The 18,573-nt window shown below is 43.6% G+C and overlaps 1 protein-coding gene across 1 annotated transcript in view; it reads right to left on the bottom strand.

Annotated features, from left to right (window-relative positions):
- rimbp2b (RIMS binding protein 2b) overlaps positions 1-18,573 on the bottom strand; it is a 75,689-nt gene that overhangs the window by 9,680 nt on the left and 47,436 nt on the right. The window contains exons 7-19 of the mRNA XM_070834061.1: positions 17,308-17,412; positions 14,997-15,047; positions 14,604-14,624; positions 12,090-12,294; positions 11,226-11,374; positions 10,534-10,613; positions 9,059-9,168; positions 8,106-8,978; positions 4,952-5,103; positions 3,672-4,343; positions 3,331-3,480; positions 2,644-2,805; positions 275-1,051 (exon numbers count right to left, since the gene is read on the bottom strand). Of these exons, the coding sequence (XP_070690162.1) occupies positions 275-1,051; positions 2,644-2,805; positions 3,331-3,480; positions 3,672-4,343; positions 4,952-5,103; positions 8,106-8,978; positions 9,059-9,168; positions 10,534-10,613; positions 11,226-11,374; positions 12,090-12,294; positions 14,604-14,624; positions 14,997-15,047; positions 17,308-17,412 (3,507 nt within the window). The remainder of the gene's footprint in view (positions 1-274; positions 1,052-2,643; positions 2,806-3,330; positions 3,481-3,671; positions 4,344-4,951; positions 5,104-8,105; positions 8,979-9,058; positions 9,169-10,533; positions 10,614-11,225; positions 11,375-12,089; positions 12,295-14,603; positions 14,625-14,996; positions 15,048-17,307; positions 17,413-18,573) is intronic.

The raw sequence follows: 18,573 nt of genomic DNA, 5'->3' as shown, positions 1-18,573 counted from the left end.
TGAGAAATCAAAACGTAGTTAAATGGCCTTTAGGTAATTGAAAGCTTTACTTTAAAATCCACCTGACATTCTGAGTACAAGCAAAGTAATTCACACAAAATAAAACATCAAATCAGACCAACCATGAACATGTGATAACTCGTCACATAAATGAAAAACAAAATGCCAAATAAAGAAAGGGGGGGTAATCATAAAGAAAAACAGACAACATTAAGAAAAGAGAATGGCTGCAGCTTGCTGATGGAAAGGACAGCAGAAAGTCTGAATCACACACCAGCGGCTGGTCCCGGTTGAGCCTGGACAAAGACTGGGCCCTAGCCTCCCTGTGGGGGCTGTAATAGACCCTGTCCAGCTCGTTCAGCCTGCCCTCGCTCAGGGCCCCTTCCCTGGAGTAGTTTCGCGGCCCAGCCTCCCGACCGGGCCCAAAGTGCTCCCTGTTCCTAAAGTCACCGGTGTGTACCGACTTGACGGTCGCTGGGATGTCGGAGAACTCCTCCTCCACGCTGCACTGGCGGGTCAGAGTTCTTTTGCGGCCCATGGCCAGCGCCCGCCTTTCTACGGGGCCCTCACAGTGGATGATGTGCACTGGACCCCGCAAGGGGCTGCCATGAGTATAGTACCCCCGATGACCTCGGCCTAAAGAGCCCTCTTCCTCACTGCCGCAGTCTAAACCACTGTCAGGACTCTTGGTGTTCTGACGGTTGGGTCGTCCCAAGCTGCGGTCGTCTGCGTTGTAACAGTAGCGGCTGTCAGTGAAGCGAGGGGATGAGCGCTGGCGCTGCAGGTGGCGGGAGTTTTTGCTGGGGGTGAGATGGTTATGCATGTGGGGGTCCTGGGGGTACATCCTCCTCTGAGCGTGCGGCGTTCCCGGCCGCCCCCCATCTTCGAAGCACAGGCGTTGGCCCATGCTGTCCACGCTGTCTGACTCTTCCTCAGCCACCTCGGGGATGCTGTGGAGACGCTTGCTGCGGAGCGACCTCTGCTTCACCACCTCCCTCTGGAGGTCCCAGCAGTCTCTTTCCTCAGCTAAGTCCTGACGCTTGTAATATGCCTTCAGCCACGACCAGGAGGCAAAGTTCCACAATTTCACAGTTCAGTTAGAATCAGTTCAATTCAAAAGGTTCAGTTTAGATTTTTTTTGAGGGGGGGTTGAAACGTTTTTTCGAAGGTTTTAGAACAGGCAGGAAACAACACAGTATGTGAATAGAACAGATGGGGGGGAAAGACAAAATAAAGACAGAATTAGTTATTTGTGGCAATGTAGTAAGACATGCAGTCTCATTCCGTGAGGAGAAAATGGCATGCTCTGAACAGGAATCTGTGAAGGCTCAAATATGGAGTGATAACTAATAAACTGAGTGTGGGCACGGAGGTTAAATGCGGAAAAGAGAATCTGGCTTGTGGGAAATTAGAAATAGCCGAACAAAAAGTCAGTGACGGGCTTCGTTAGTGCCACGGGAGTGGGATACAGGAAAACATCAATGTGAATGAACTGAGTAAATACATCTTTTAAAAAAGCCGAAAATGAACAATGAAGCTTGAGTGAGTAGAAGGACGAGCTGCTATGGACACACCGTATCAGGACACTTATTCAGCAACAATGTAGTGAGACATACAGAACTTCCCTCGATGTGTTCACAGAAAACAACAGCACAAGCAGATCTGACAGTTCATCTTTAACTATTCTCTTAACAATATCTAATTCATTTTATATAATTACTGCACATGTTTTAGAGTAATTCTTTACAGAAATGTAAGGGGGACAGATAATGTGCAACAGGAGATGGCGATGACAAAAAGGAGATGCGGCATTGGTGTATTTAAAGAGTAAATACACCAATGAATACCTCATTTACATCACATTACTGTACAGGTTTAACTGGACAAAAATGGGTACAGTCTAATCAAATTTGCAGCGATTTTGTATCGACTTCCAATAGCAATTTTACTAGAATGCAACACAATCTGCCACCACAGTACCTCTCACTCTTTTAGCATGATGGCAGATTGGCTTTGCATCCACAGAACCCCACTGACAGACCAAATGAAGACAGGATCATGTGCCGACAATGTTAACATCTACATTGACAATAGAAAAATCAAACATTACAACATGACAGACAAACAAAAGTGAATATTTCCATTTAAGTACTCACTTAAATGAGATTCCCATATGCACTTCATATGCCACGACCCTTTGATATAGTGCCCTACGTTAAAGTATGCACTGCAGTAACACATTCTACCATTTGACTTGAACACTCGTAACACTCCTTCGGCGCAGTGTAAAGAGCATCACAATGCAATGCAAACCATGAAAAAACATTTACGCCTTTAGTTTACAGCCTTCCCCTCTCGCATGCTGCATAGTTAGGCAGACGCAGCCATTCCCATGAGCTCAGCCTTGAATGAATAAAGCAGCGCTGGCGGGGGTGGAGGAGCAGGCTGGGGTGGGGAGGCTGATTCGACTAACGCAAGGCGGGGAAGCTCAGCCAGGCAAAGCCACGGCGGGCCTGGTAGTGGAGCCTGTGACGGAGTAGGTCCCTCTGCTAGTCGCAAGACCCTCCCTCCCTAAACCTCTGTCGTCCCCACCCTCCTCTGTCCTCACGTGGCCACTACAGACTGGAGGGGTGCAATATGTACCTTAAGAGTGTTGTGAGAGTTGATACTGCGCCTGCGGCCCTCCTCCAGCTGCATCTCGGAGTAAAGATCTTCCTCATCCTCCTCCATTATGTCGGACAGGTCAGAACCCCGGCTGCTCTCTGTGTGGTACTCCTCGCTGTGGCTGTAGTGTTGATGATGGTGCTGTGGGCAGTCAAGAGGAAATTGAAAGGAAGCATATTAGGTAGAGATAACCAGTTCCCTAATTTCATGTTCTTATCTTTTTGGTTTTGTTGACATCTGTGGTGGTCACACATGGTCACACTTGTCAAAGAGAGGAAGGAGCGTGTACAGAAACTCAGAACACCACAGCACTGACTGGGTAGCACCAATGCAAAACTATCAGTGAAAATCTCCAATTGGCTGACCAGTACATAGAAGAATTCCTTTAGCTTTCAAAGTCGATACACAATATGCTCAAGTCCACTGATTTATGCAAATGTTTATAAAATATATAAACTACACAAGATTCTTGAAAACACTGTCTCTTCTATTGATGCATAAATATGCATTCAATCTGATTTGTTTTAAAGAGGAGTGATTTGATTGGATTTCATTTGATTTTGTCCACACGTAAGTGGCTGATTCCACGAGCTGCCTAGAAACAAGTGATGCTCGCTCATTGATTGGCCGAGCACAGCCTGGTGTGTTTGAGTTTGAGTACTGTACCTGTCTGCCCAACTCTGAGCCTCTGAGGAATTCATCCACCGAGGCTCCTCTCCTCCTCGCATGAGGAGAGTCGTAACCATCCTCATCCTCATCAGAGTTGAGTGGATGCAAGGCGTTACCTCGCTCACTGAAGATATTCCTTTTCTCAACCTGATAAGAGAAATGTGAGACACTTAGAAAGACAAATGATCCAAATAATATAGTGTAATATTTCAGAAACAGGTGAAGTTTTCCTGACAGATATTACCCTTAGCATAATGAAAAAATCTGATTTCTAGGCTTCATTATTAGATTTTATCACATGCTGAGATGAATACTTAATAATTAAAATTCCCACACACCCGGTTGCCCTCAGCAAACACTCTCTGGGCAGCTTCCCTAGCCATGGCCTTCGCGATGGTGTTGGGGATGGGGACTCCCTGAGGCTGCGGCAGGATCCTCTGAGGAGAGGGCGATCGCCGTGGCTGGAAGTGCGGCGGCTCCAGGTTGGGTCCGCGCATGGGAGGCAGCGGAGAGGGAGATCGCTCCCAGGGCTGGGCTGAGCGCAGGCCCACCTCGTGCTCTTTGGTTTCTGGCTCTCTGGCACTTACTAGCGGTTTGGACTTGGGCATGGGGTGACGCTGGAAATGAGGCTGGGATGAGGGGTGAGGAGGGGGGTGGCAGATGGGCTGCGAGTGCGGCTGTGCGTGGGGCAGTGTGTGGGGCTGGGCTTGAGGCAGTGGCTGCACCTGGGGCTGAGGGTGATTCGGGGGGTATGTTGATGGGTAAGGAGGGTGGGTTTGTGAGTGCACTGGATGGGACTGCGGGTGGGAGATAGCGTGGGGAGGCGCAGTGGTTCGGTGGGAGAGGCGCGGAGAGCCCAAGAGATTGTGCGGGATGACGGCCACAGGCGAATCCTGGGACTCTCCTTGTGTCGATAACGTCCTTACAATGACTTCCCTGGCCTCCAGACACTGAATCCTGTTTAACTCCACGGTCACATAGTCTGCTGTGGGGTATAAGACCTCTGCTATCTGCATTCACAAAGGAACCAGAGAGTCCTTACCAAAGGGCAATTCAGAATGTCAGCATGCAAAAGTACTTACTGTGCAACACTACCATCATGCAAACATTTCTACATGCATATGTAGCTCTCTTATCTGTTGCTGGAAATAAATACCGAATATTTAGAAATATCATTACACACAGATTTGTGGATGTTGGAGCTTGAGCACAATAAACTGACCATGATTCAATTTTAACTGTAGCATCCACTTCAGGCCTTTTGTAAAATGGTCACTTTTTTCCCTCCCTCTGTCCAGCATGCTGATTCTGCTTTACAACTGGACCTGATTGTGGTTGACACATTTGTACACACACACACACACACACACTCAAAAGCTCCCTGTGGAAAAGGGATGCTATAGTGATGCAGCACCATGGAGCCTGTTAAAGCTCTCTGCTTTAGTGTTCTGTCTTAAGTAACGCTTGTCTCTAGGGGCTGGACATCAGCATTATATCATTTCTCCAGGAGATGGCAATAGAGCACTGCTCATGGAAGTCACTACTGAGGAAGGCAAAGGCTATTTTCTGGAGCATGTAAGGCAAAAAAATAAAAAATACTTGTTCTGACATTTGGTACCTTTTGTCCCTTTGTGCACACGGCGTAGCCAATCACACTGGCTCCGTTGGAGGTTCCTGAAGATGTCAGAGGGGGCGGCTTCCATCTGACCTGCAGGACCCCGGGCGTCTGACTACACTGGACCTGCACCTCCTGGGGAGGGAGAGGGGGCCCTGGGGAGCACAACACACACACTGGATAAGGAGAGAAAAAAAGACAGCTCAACAGCTGCAGAACCATTTCTGCCTATTTGATCAAAAAAGAATGTGCTGACCTCAGTAATATGGACTTCTCACATCCATTTCACAGTGGGATGAAATAAGGATATTCTCATTGTGGGGGAACTGTATTATATGTCTCACATTCTCAGTAATGTATTCGGCCTAACCTCATGGCATTGCCAAGAACTGCATTAGAAACATAATGTGTCCTAAATTCTAAATGATTCTAAAAGCATTTTCAATTTCTGTGGGATGTGCTGTGATACACTGATTTTGTTACATTTATGCTCATCTTGGTGCAGGTGCATGGTGTGTATCCCAAGAGTTATTCATATTCGAATCAGGTGTAGGTCTTACATTGGTTGGAAAACTTTGTCAGCAACGTATGCACAACAATATCCTGTTGCCAGATTCTCGCTGACAATACTCGGACCATCACTAAAATGGGCTGTTTCCACTACTCCATTATAAACAACATACCCATCTGTGCAGTGCTGCTGCTCCCCTGCAGTCACACAGTGAGAGAGAGTGAGCAGATGCAGTCAGCAGTATCTCCGAGCTGCAACGTGCAGCTGTGTGTGTGTGTGTGTGTGTGTGTGTGTGTGTGTGTGTGTGTGTGTGTGTGTGTGTGTGTCCGAGAATCTACATCAATGCAATCTTAACCACATTTCTAAGCTGACTGTCAGCAGACAACACACACAGTCTTGGAACTGCTGAAGTGGCCCTTTGGAGATTTCATTTCCTCTTGTCATTTTTAAACCGCGTCGGTCATAAACAATATTTAGAATATTTCACTGGAGACACTTTCACTAATACTGGACACAAATGGTGGATACTGACTTCCAGGCAGGGAACTGGAGGCTGCTCCGTGTCACCACCATTAATAAAAATGTTGCATCAAGAGCTAATGAAGTCACTTGTTTGAAAAGCACATGCTGAGTGTGAAAGACTAATATAGTTCCTCCAGACACTTTCCTCTTTATTGACAACACCGATGTCCGCCACCGATACTGAGAGTATTTCAGACGCCTCTAATTAACATGTTCAATGGATAGATTATTTAATGAACTCTCAGCATGTTAGCTCATCAGCTGCCAACAGAAAGTGTCAATTCAAACTTCAGCCTCACACTCTGTCTGTCCTCCCCTCTTTCTTACTCACACCCTCTGTGTCCTCCCTTTGTTCTCTCCCTTTCACCCTTTTATCTATTCATCACTTGACTTCATAATTATGGTTTATTTGTCTCTCATTCTCTGGACTGCTTTCATCTTATCCTGATACCTTAACAATGGGAGTTTTGGGCTCCTTCCCACATTAAATAAGAGGCTAAATAATCACAATCCCATCCCCCTGAGCAACAATATGACACGTCTGAACTGTATTTTATCTGCGCCCACAACTGGCTAACTACACCGGGCCCATTAGTTCACACGCACTAAAACGGTGCCATAAATGTAGCTGGCTGTGGAGAGAATCACATCTTATTACATTCTCACTTTAAAAGATTTCCCGTGGCAAGACAGTCAGGCTGCGAGACCTAAGCAATGCTGGCAACAGCAAAGCATCAACGAGCCTCATGGGAGAAGAAATCCCAGAGATCCACGCTCGCTATTTACACTAATTTGGCTTGGAGAGACTCTTGTTTCCAGTGCTATGTAGCTTCATTCAGTGGATGCTTTTTCCAATGTTTTCTCATTACACTGCTTTTTTTCCCTCTTTTTTTCTGCCATGCATGTTTCTTATCGCAGTAGCACACACACAAATCCTTGAGGGCAATCTAACAGTGGCTGGGGAAAAATGAAAATGGCTGAGATGTTTGTCAGCTTTATAAATGTAAAGGGTTCAAAGCGTGTGGCTGAGTAAATAAATAGATTGCTCTGTTGGATGTAAATTATCAGATGGCTTTCATTGTGAAATATCAGATGACTTTGAAACAAAGCAGAATATTAGACTACAAGAACATTAATCAGATTGGGGAGAACAGGCGAACAGTGTTTTCCCTTTATCATAAATACACTTTTTATACAAAACCTATAAAGTAACTGCATTTGCATAGACTCACAAAACTTGGTTCAGTGTGACGACGGCTCTCATCAACCTCGTCTCTAGCCCTGGTCAGCACTTGTTTTCAATGAAAAAGGTTTGATAAACTCACTGTATGCTACCTGCTAACTTTTGCAGCTACAGAGCCAGATATTTATGTAGTAAGAGCGCAAACAGAAACCAAAAAGGGAGAAAATGCTGGATTACTTTTGCCAGATGGCCAAGAACATGCCTCTAAATGTCTCTCTCTGTCTGCCGAATGTATAAATAAGCAACTATTTGCTACGAAATTCATCTCAATCAGCAGGTTTTGGTTTAATTTTAGCACAACTAAAATCAGCTACAGCAGTACAACAATATTTAGGTTTGGCACTATTTTGAGCTAAATGCTAACATGCTGATGTTAAGCAGATATAATGCTGACTGTGTTCACCATCTTTGTTTAGGGTGATGCTTGCTAACATTTGCTTACCAGCACTAAACAAAAATACTGCTAAGGCTGAGAGATTGGTGTTAGTTTGGCAGGAATCAGTCATAAACCTCAACATTTCGTGGTAATCCATTCAACACTTCTTGGGATAATTCACTCCAAACTACAAATGCCCACCTCACAGGACGCCCTGGAGGAAAAGCAAGGGGATCCCCAGTCCTTAGGATACCTTTTCTGAGCACCATGGATATCTGTGCCAAATATCATGGCAATACTTCGGTCTAGACCAAAGTAGTGAACCGACCGCCCAACCAAGTTGACATTGCCATCCCTAGACCCATTGCAGTGTGGCTAAAAACATCCCAATGGGTCTAGCTGTGGCAATACAAGCATACACCACAGAAAAAAGCATCTCTGCTTCGCTGTGACTGTCACCTGAAGAGATGAAAGTGTTAATGTGAGAAATGTTTGGGAGGCTGACCTGCAGGCTGAGTGCAGAACTCCACAGAGATTTCCCTTTTCTCCCTTTGATCCATCGGAAGCTGCCAAGGCACCTGATGCGGCTGCGCCACAACCTTCACCTTGTAAACTGTCATGGGCTTCAAGTTGAAGAACTTGTATTTGTAGCCCCCCGCCTTGACCATGTCGTACTCTGCACCGTTGAGGAAGATGGTGTGACTGTAGTTGCTGTTGCTGGGCATCCAAGAGAGCTCAGCGGAGACCTGCGTGATGTTGTCCACCCGCAGGTAGTACGGTGCCACCACTACATCCTTTCCCACGAGCAGAGTGCACCGGAGCTCATCCGACGGGCCACGGTCTGTGATGCTCTGCACTGAGATGCGGTAGGTGTTGGTGGCCAGATTGAGCTTTTCAATAAGAGACTTTGTCCTGCCCCCGTAGGGGACACTCATACGTATCTCCTTATCCACCAAGACATTGTAGCCACTGATGGAGCCCCAGCCCGGTGGGACCACAGGAGGATCCCAGCCAATAATCACACTCTTGGCAAGTTGTTTAATCAAGTTGATGCGGCGGGGATAAGGCACAATGTCTTCACCAACCTCGTCAATGCTGACATCCAAGGTTCCTGTCCCGTTACTGGAGGAGCCCAGGAGATCCATGCCCAAGCTGCTGGTGCTTATACGGTCCAGCTTACTGTCAGACAGGAGGCTGCTTATGCGTGTTCCTGTTCCTGTGCCGACCCCCAGTCTCTGATGCCCCAGGCTACTGTGGTTGAGGTAGCCAGGTTCTTTAGCTACTGTGTCCCTGTGTTGGACAGACGGTGTCTCCTCATCTTGAACAAAATCCACAAAATTAGATGGGACCAGTCCCCGCTGTCCATCCAGCAGCTCTCCTGCAAAACCAAAAGGAGATAGTTGGTATTGTGGTGTTATTAAGGACAAAAGATTAAACAATACCAAACACAGGGCGGACCTTCGTAAAAGCCATCCTCGTCCATTGTCCCGTAAACGTAGAGGTACTTCCCAGCCACCAGGGGGAGCTCTGCCTCAGGATGCTCGTTAGGCCCATCATAAGGATTGTAACTACAGCAAAAAACATAAACATTACAAAAGTTAAACATTGTTATATTTTACGATGGTATTTTTTACTCTCCACCAGCGTTTTTTTGTTTGTATTTTTCATTTCACGCAAGGAATTATTATTTTCCCAAATTGCATTTTTGAGTCACTAAAGGTGTTTAAAAAGTTATGAAACTTTGCAAATGCATTAGCAGTTGTAAAAATTCTGTTGTGAAAAAATTTTATTTTTCTTGGATCAATAGCGGCCCTTAAATTGAAGCGTCCGCATTAAGTTTCACTTAAATAAACCAAATTTGTTACGCACTTGTATCATGGCAACAAAGCCTCTTGGCGCCATACCTTATGACCAACAGAAAGTAAGCCATTTTGAATTTTAAGTGGGGTTTTTTTTTTACATTTATGGGGGTAAACTCACCAAATTGGGCACCTAACTCAAAAGGGCTGAAATGTGTTAATCTGATGTGGTTCCTGGGGTTTAGGGGCTCAATAGCGCATCCCCTTCAAAAATGTCAACAGACTAGCCCTTGAAGTATATTTCACTTTAATGTATAAAATTAGGTAGACACGTTACATCCTCAGACTTCTCTTACTCTCTGCTGAACTGCAGACATCTACATGCCACCTTGGAGTCATAGTCATTGCGTCACCTATTGACTTAAGTAATAATGATCATTTGATCTACATGAAATTTTCTTGATATATTGGAACATAACACATGATCAATGGGGGTTCATAGTGGACACAGGAAGTGACACTTAACTCCTTCTGTGTCCAAAACACATGAAGGTTCAGAGCTGCACTGACTGGTCAGTGTCTAGAAACGAGGCCTCTGCTGCCTTTGTTTTTCACTAACACAGTGTGGGTTGAAAGCTCTGGTCCTGCTTCACATATTTGTGCTCTGAGGATTCCAATTATTTTTTGTGCTGACAGGTAATTTTCTTTAGAGATAGAAACACTGAATCATCTTTAAGACCACAGCCTAAAGCTCAGTGAGAGAAAGCAAATAATCTCTGCAAGATTTGTCCATAACTTGTCTACGCTGAGCAGCCAGCTCAGTTTACTGTAAAAAGATACGCAAAGGATTTCTCTTGCTAATCATCACCCTCTCTAAGGACGTCCAACTGTTTCGCTTTGGATTGGGGGTGTACTCTAAAAATCCACTGAAACCACTAAAATTATTTCCAACATTAAAGCACTATAAGGACTTAAAACAACTTCTTGGAAAAAAATAATGGTTTCATCTCGCACTAACATCATTACAAATACCAGCAAGCCTTTGCATTTTTTGCCTGTGTTCAGTGTTTCAAATGAAACAAGATACACTGTGTGTAGTGCATGACTGAGTGATTGTGTGCTGTGTACACATACCTGTACCGAGCAATACACAGACGAACCTTCCCTGTGAACCTCAGTTTGGACCTGGTAGTTGAGCTGAGCTCTTTGTCCATCTAGAGAAGGCAAATACAGACACAAATAATCCTGTTTCTTTGTGTTTCACCATACTCAGACAACTAGACTGGCTTTCTCAGTTAAAATTATTTTGCATCTTACAGGGGAAAAGGTCGATAAACTCATTTGAATGTTTTGTATAAAAAGAAATATCAACAAGATGTTCAGAAACAAAGTGTTAATTCAGCTGTCTGTCCTCCCAAAAAGTGGATACGTCTTCCTTTATAGTTGATCATGTCCCCTGCTAACTAGTTGTTTTTTTTTAAAAAGCACACAATACACATGATATTTCTTTAGTTCCTGTGCAGTAAAAACATTTTGATAATCCCAAATAGTCAGCCCCCTGCATCCCTGCTGTGTGGATTTTCTCTTGTTCAGCTCAAAAACAACTTAAATTAAAAGACACTCTTAGGCTTGATATTGTCTCTTGCTGACAGTAGCGGGATTTCATTTAGAAAAACAGGGCAGAATAAAGCATCTACATTTTCAGGGCTTCTTCTCTATTTCAGCCTTTGTCATGTGTAGCTTGAAGTTTATCAGACTCCATTACTTCTATAGTTGTCATGCAAAGTGTATATGGAAAAACAAGCTGTAAAGAAAAAAACGGCTACCTCCGAGAGGAAAGCCCGTGCTGGGCTGCGGGTTCGACTGCGAGTGAGGAATGTCGGCTTGACGGAGAGGAGCTCGGGCTTGTCTCCACTCATCTGGAGCGGCCGAATGAACTCAGATATCAAAGATCTGCTTGTTGGAGCCTCATTGCCTGTGGAATCAACAGAACTTCTGTCATCACAGTATAACTGGACTGATATCAAAGTTGGGACAAAAATTGAGATTCCAAAAGAGTTCATTAATTAAACTACCATTTATATCCACTTCAGAGAAAGAGAGACGGAGAGCTACAGAAAACTGAACCCAGTAACTAAACATTGTATAAAGGCACTGGCATCCATGTGTAGTCATCCAATATTTTTGCTAAGCAGGTGTCGGTTAAGCACTGTATTGGTTTCCAATAGTATGTAATTCATAGCAAGAATAAAACACACTACTGTAATTAGTGAAGCATTTGTGTATTCACAGAAACAAGTGAAAAACAAACAGAGAGCAAGTTTTGTCAGCTGGAGGCTATTTGTCACTGTGATTGATTATTTCATTAACAGTTTGTGTTTACTGCAGTTTAAGTCAGAGGCCTCTCAGATTTTTTTTGCCCCTCATTGTGAGGGAAATGACTCCTCCTCTAATATGTACACTGTGGGGTTACTGCCAGCAGCTCTCACATGGCAGAAATGATACATTCATTCAATTGCACATCACTTTAGTACGAGTGGGCTTCACCAAGCCAAATTAATTTGTGGCCTCTTTTTTTTTTTTTATTAACTCCAGTCGTAAATGAGTTTTCAGCCACTTGAAAATATGACAATAAATCAGTCGTACCGTTTTCTTTGCAAACAAGATACTTCATGCTTAAATACACATACCTTTTCCTATGGGGGCAGCCAGTCCATTAAGGAGCTGTGAGAGGGATTTGTTGGGCGACCCAGGAGATTCACATAAAGTTAAGGGCTCAGTGCTGAGAATATCAAACTTCCCAGCCTGGAGCCGGAACTTCTCCAGCTCTTTCGACAGGAGGTTGAACTGCTCACTCTGAGTCCGACATTTTTCCTCCAGCTCGCGAACTTTGGCCTGACGATGGTTAGGGAGGAGAGTCATCAAGAGAGGAGTGAGAGACAGCGACAGCCAGACGGACAGAAAGAAAGAAAGGATGGGAAAGGAAAGGATGGGAAACGAAGGAAAACAACAGGAGAGAAATGTGAGGAAACTGCAGGATGTAGGACTGAACATTTTGCACACAGAAGACATAATTGAGTACACACATATGTGCAGTAGGAACGTATACGATGCTATACGTCTACTGTCTACACACAAAAAAAACACGGAATGAGATTTACTGCAGGATTTATAACGTGGATCAGTCATTACAGAGGAAAAACTTCTTGAAATGACTACAACTGACAGTACAGCATACAAATCACATGCACAACTACAGGTAATGCTAATAATACTGAAAAAAAACAAAACTTCTTGCTTCAAGGCAGAATGCATACCCAAACCGCCAGACTGATGATATTCTGCAGTTTTCCTTACTGTCAAGAAATTCCTTGAAAGGACCAAAACCAACACTCATTTAATCCTACCAGTAAGTTTCGTCTGATATATCTTAATCATCTGAGCCACAGAGCTCCACTGTTGTCGAGAAACACGCCAATGAGCTGAACTGTTGCACTGGGTGATGAACATGGGCACTGGAGATTATTTTACATCAATTATGCATACTGTACACTGTAAATATTCAGTAGAGCAAGATAAGATAAGATATTCCTTTATTGGGAAATGTGTATCATTCCACAGCTGAAAATAGTCCCTGGCAAATTCACTGTTAACTTCTGTTTGAGTGCTATTTGTTAAAAACTACAGTGCCCAGCTGCTTTTGCAAAAAAACTTTGCCTTGTTTTCCAATGAAAAATTCTATATTTGTAATGCTTTTAAAGATTCACATCTGCGCTGGGAGTGAATGGAGTTGAGGCTGAGAGCCACAGACAGGGTAGGGAAGGTGGTTAATGTTGCTGGTAGTGGTCTTTTCATGGTATTTGTCAACAATAACAAAAAATATCAAATAACACCACCCACATACTTTAAGAGCAGGAAACGTTTTACAAACTGACACTGACGAGGTGAACATTATCATTTGGGCAGGAGTAATGGAAATTCCAGGTGCTAGAGCACGATTTGTCAAGTTGCAATGATAGATCATCATGAATAAGTTGTCGCTCTCAAACTGACAACAATCTGAACCAGAGATGCTCTGGAGGACACTGAAGCTACCGTGGAATTTTTTAGCACTGCCCAACGCTCAGCACGGCCCCCCCCCCCCCCACCCCCTGCCACTACAGTACTCTCTACACCAAGTCCATTTCATGCAGACAGGTTGTTGCTGGATATAACATGCTGTTAGCATACAAACGACAAGGGAAGTCCTGCATTTGTGAAACAGAATTAGTAAATTATAAGGTCCTAGTTTTAATAACATCATACAGTTCTCAGCTGTATGGCAAGTGGCTTTTAAAACACATGCTGGATAACACACATGCAGTGCTGCAGTAGAAAAGGATCACACTCATCACTGTTTGGCAATGTGATCCTTTGTTAGCAACACAGCCTTATACACTCAATATATATATGTACAATTTAAGCATTCTTTTAAAATATAGGCAATACATTAAGACTTCCAAAGACAATAATTTTTGCTAATTAAATAGTTATTGTAGTCTGATGGGTTTTTTTTGGTCACATCTTAACACACACTTTTTAACACGTGTCTGGTTTTTAATAAATGTCTCAATGTGTTGATGGGCTTTGATTAAGAACTGAGGTTGGTCAGTGAGGGCCCAGGCATTCGTCTCTAATTGAAGTCGATCCACATTCTGAATCTTGATTTTACAAGTAGGACCTTTTCATCAATTGTTAAGCGAGTGCAGCTGAATTTTTCTTTATGATCAAGTCAGAAAGACCTCCAGTTTATGCTGTCAGTCATGCTCCAGACTTTCAAAAAGACTCCACTTGTGAGTTTGCTTTGATGGCAAAATGTGAAACAGAGCTCAGTGGGCAGTAAAGCCCAAGAAAAGCAGCAGCCCTGAATATTTCTGAAAACCAAAAAGCAAAGATCACACATCGGATTAGTTCTTAACTGATGTATGCTTTATGTTACCTTTTACCGAATGCGTACCACTCGTATATTTGCTATTTCTATCATCAATATCAAACTTAGATCATGATGACTAATTTTGTTTGTAGTGTGGTGTTACCTCCCCACACCTCTTGCCAAAGCAAACATGGGGCTCTGTACTGTATAAGCCTCTGACTATACTGGGAAAGGTGTAAAAAAAAAAAATATATATATATCAAGAAAGTAAATAAAAACAATTCTGAAATACCTGCATGCTGTCCAAGTGGTTCTGTATAAGCATAAACACACACCCATTCAGTAAAAAGAGATGTAGGAAAGAAATAAAGCACAATTACACATGTGATCACTCGTATACATCCTGAAAGCACAACACTCTTGGAATTACTGTCAGCTTCGACACTGTTTATGAATTATTCAACCCAAGGCTTTAAAGTTTAAATGTGCACAATATTGTTAAAAGAAATCTATATACTACATACCAGGATTACAAAAAAAAAAAGCACAGTGAGGTCAAGAAGAGCAGGAAATGGCTCTAGGTATACACAGGACTGCCCCAGGGCTGACTAGTCCCCTATCCTCCAGCAGCTACCACATAAACACACACACAGCCAACCACCCTCCCCAGAGTCCAGACGCTCACCTCTAACAGATGGACAGCGCCTTCATGTTCCTTTTTAGCCTCAACCTGAGCCTGGGAAACACAGGGTGCAGTGTTTCAGTTCACTTTCATTTATATGGCAGTTTAGTTTCAGTTTAAAAACACCAATGAAAGGCTTTCACAAACAAAATGGAAACACCTTCTCGTCCACCGTTGAGGTCGCAAGTGAGGGATAGAAACTTAGAAGCAGTTTATTTCTCTTCCTCGCAATCAGCATTCAACAGAGCCTTGATTTGAGCAGAAATCAATTCTTATTTGCACCACAGTTTTTTTTTTTTACCTTTTATATTTTATATTATTATTCTCAAGGAAGGATTTGTGACCCAGTTTACATTGTTAACCTGTGAAGGCCGCTTGCCTGGGAGTATCTAAACCTGAAGGACACGTACAGCCTCAGAAGAATTAGCCTCTTTTTCTTTCTTTCATTTGACATGAAGCTGATATGATGCACAGATGGTTTATAGCTGTTGCTAATTTTCAGTTCTTGTCCCTGTTTGGCTTTTATATGTGCAGTTCAGTTCAAATACAATTTCTAGAGCTGAACCTGGCTATTTATTCATGTTTAAAGGAATAGTTGAAATTGACAATTTTAGGAGATATGCTTATTTACTTTCTAGCTGAGAGTTAGATGAGAAGATCAATATCGCACACACACACACACACACAGACATATCTTTCTGGTAAATATGAAACTCCAGCCAGCTAGTTAATCTTAGCACAAAGACTGAAAAGAGGGGGAAACTGATGAACACGTTATAGCTTGTTTGTGAGGTGTAAAAATGACAATTTGTCCTTTTATAAGGGATAATAGTTACTGAGAGTTATTGGTGCTGGCCAAGATATAGTCCAGTTTGAGGACGTGTTGTTTATACGCTTGGTTCTTGCGCAGATTAAACATAATTTGTGATAATTAGTGATCTTTAGAGGTGCTGATTTTATTTGGTACTGTTGTTCTAGGCTAAGCTATCTGGCTGTTGGCTGTAGCCTCATGACTAAAGGACAGATGTATCAGGCGGTATCAATCTTCATTCATACCCTCTTCCACATTCAGCCTGCAGCACATCAGCAGTGACCAACAGCACTTTTCAAAGCGCATCTGACTAATGGTTGTTTCTAAACCTAAAATAAAGGCTGACCTGAAGCACAGGCAGTTTCATAAGAAGTGGGCAATTCTTTTAGTTTAATGCAAATAATCCAAATGAAAGCGGATTTATTTGTTGCTGCATTATATCACAATGCAGTTCTGGCAATTATTTCTCTTTATATCAACTACTGTAGATGGTCATTCAAACAGTAAACATGTCACCAGGGTGTACGTTTGAACGGTTAATTAAACTATAGCTAAGAAAAACGGCTTAGACTGAGGCTCTGGGCATACAAACAGAATTTTTTAACAAAATTAAAGGTACGCTCCATCCATAACACATTAAGGAGGCTGGTGCGTTCAAGGGGAATGAGGTTTGGGTATTATAAAAGCATTGAACTGTATTGAAACGTAGCATAATACACGCAATTTTTCTTATGGGAACTAGAAACATCTGTTGAGAAAAACAAGTGTTCCACATGAATATGAGAGCATCTGTGGACTTTACAATTTCATAAATCTACTTTGCAGGCAATTAATTTGGGAGAATGCAGAGAGCAGCCAGTGTCTGAAGGAAGATAAGGCAGTAATGAGCTTCTGTTAATGAGAGAAAAAAAAGCTGAGAACTCTGCCTGTGAAAGGCTGACTGTGAAGTTAGAGCAACACTGCAGCAACAGCAACACTGGGGTACACACACTGTTTCTAGAGAAAGCATTGGTGACAATTCTTATCACGTTCACACTATCAGCAATCTCAGCCATTGCTGGGCTCGCTCTGACATTACAGCCAGCTCCAGCGCACAGAGGAGGAAGCCCGACCATCAAATGGCCTGGGCCAGCATTTCTGTTTAAGCAAGCCCCTAAAAAGTGTCATATCTACTCTGGGTTTTGAATGTTTGATTTGCCTGCCTGTAACAAACAAGAGGAGTGCTCAGAAATGTTGAGCACTCTGGGTTTGGAGAGTGATAGACAGCTGAAGGATGGGGATACGAGGATGCACTGGGAGAGCTCTAGTAGTGAGTGCTATAGCCGTGTAAGAGCACTAGCCCTAACTACAGTCTTTGAGGTGACTTTCACCTGTGCTGAACTGTATGTATCACACTGGCGCTCAACAAAAAGCTCTTTGACCCGTGACACAAGCACAGGCTGGGCAAACAACAAAGCTCAAACCTCTGGTACTGTGAGTGTGAAGTAACCTGAGTTCCCTTACCTTCTGAAGAAGGTCAATCTCCTGCTGCTTTGCATTGAGTACAGCCAAGGCCTGCTCATGCTCCAACTCTAGCTGCTGCCTCCGCTCCGCAGCCTCGCGCATATGCTGTCCGCAGGGTGTGCAGGGGTGGAGAGCCAGGGCGGAAGGGTTGTGGGGGGGGTGGGAGCATAGAGAGGGCTGCTGTTAGTGGAACTAAAATCCAACGGCACTGAGCCAATACAAAATGCATCTCCAGTCTTCGATTCCGCACTCAGAGACAACACAGGTGTTACATGTGCACACACATCACACATACAGAGGCTGGTTAACAGTGTTAAGTGACCCTTAAACCCTTTAAAAACAAGAAATGACATAAACTATGCCACAGCAAATGCCGTGTGAGAACAGTTTATGTCGAATGATCTGTGGGAGAGATCAGATCAAATTTTGCACAAAGGTGCTTATGGATGAGGACTTGAGATGCTTTGCTGTGTGAACAAAAAACTAACATCAATCCACAGTCAGGTTTGCTGCCCCCTTTAGGTAACACAATACCTGTCAGAAGTCCGGTTAGTGGGACTGTTTGAAAAGCTGTCCTCAGCGATGTTGTCTTTGCATGATCAATACAGGGTTTTACGTTACATGAAAAGGGTGAGCAAACTCCGTAGCGTGCTCACTTGTCTGTGGTCATCCATAACAACAAAAGAAGCCATACAATACAAGGGACTGAATGCTAGGCTCTTCATAACATAATATGCCCATGTCATCCAGTCACATCACTGCTCCCACTCTATGTGAATATTGGCGACACTGTCAGGTGAAGGAAGCAAATGACATTTTCATGCCAGTAGAAAATTAAGGTCTAAGATAGGTAATGTCATCAAACTTGTAGGTGACATTATCATCATGAGGAGTGACCCAGTCTCTCTATCTCTTCTTCCTCCCCCATCCCGTTGTCAGAAAGCCAAACTCTTTGTCCTGCCTCATGCAAAAATCACATTCCACAGTGCTGTGGTCTTATAGCCAGGTGACCATTCATATGTCTGGTAAGCAGCCCACGGATAAAGGGAGAGAAAAGCACAGCCACTGAGGTGGACAGAAAGCATTCAGAATGGGACTGAATAGGACTGCTCCCTAACAGATGGACATAGCAGTGATACCTTATAAATCTAGCAGGGGGAGAGGGGACAGGGGAGGTGGTATGGGGCAGGTAAGGGAGGGTAGGACAACAAAAGGGTGGAATAGGAAAGGAAAGGGGGCAGACTGCTCCAAGCTTCTACTCTTTCA

This window comes from Pempheris klunzingeri, chromosome 7 (genome assembly GCF_042242105.1).
Source record: "Pempheris klunzingeri isolate RE-2024b chromosome 7, fPemKlu1.hap1, whole genome shotgun sequence".
Lineage (NCBI taxonomy): Eukaryota > Metazoa > Chordata > Actinopteri > Acropomatiformes > Pempheridae > Pempheris > Pempheris klunzingeri.
The sequence above is the reverse complement of the archived record's forward strand: the minus strand, read 5'-3'. Positions and strand labels throughout refer to the sequence as shown.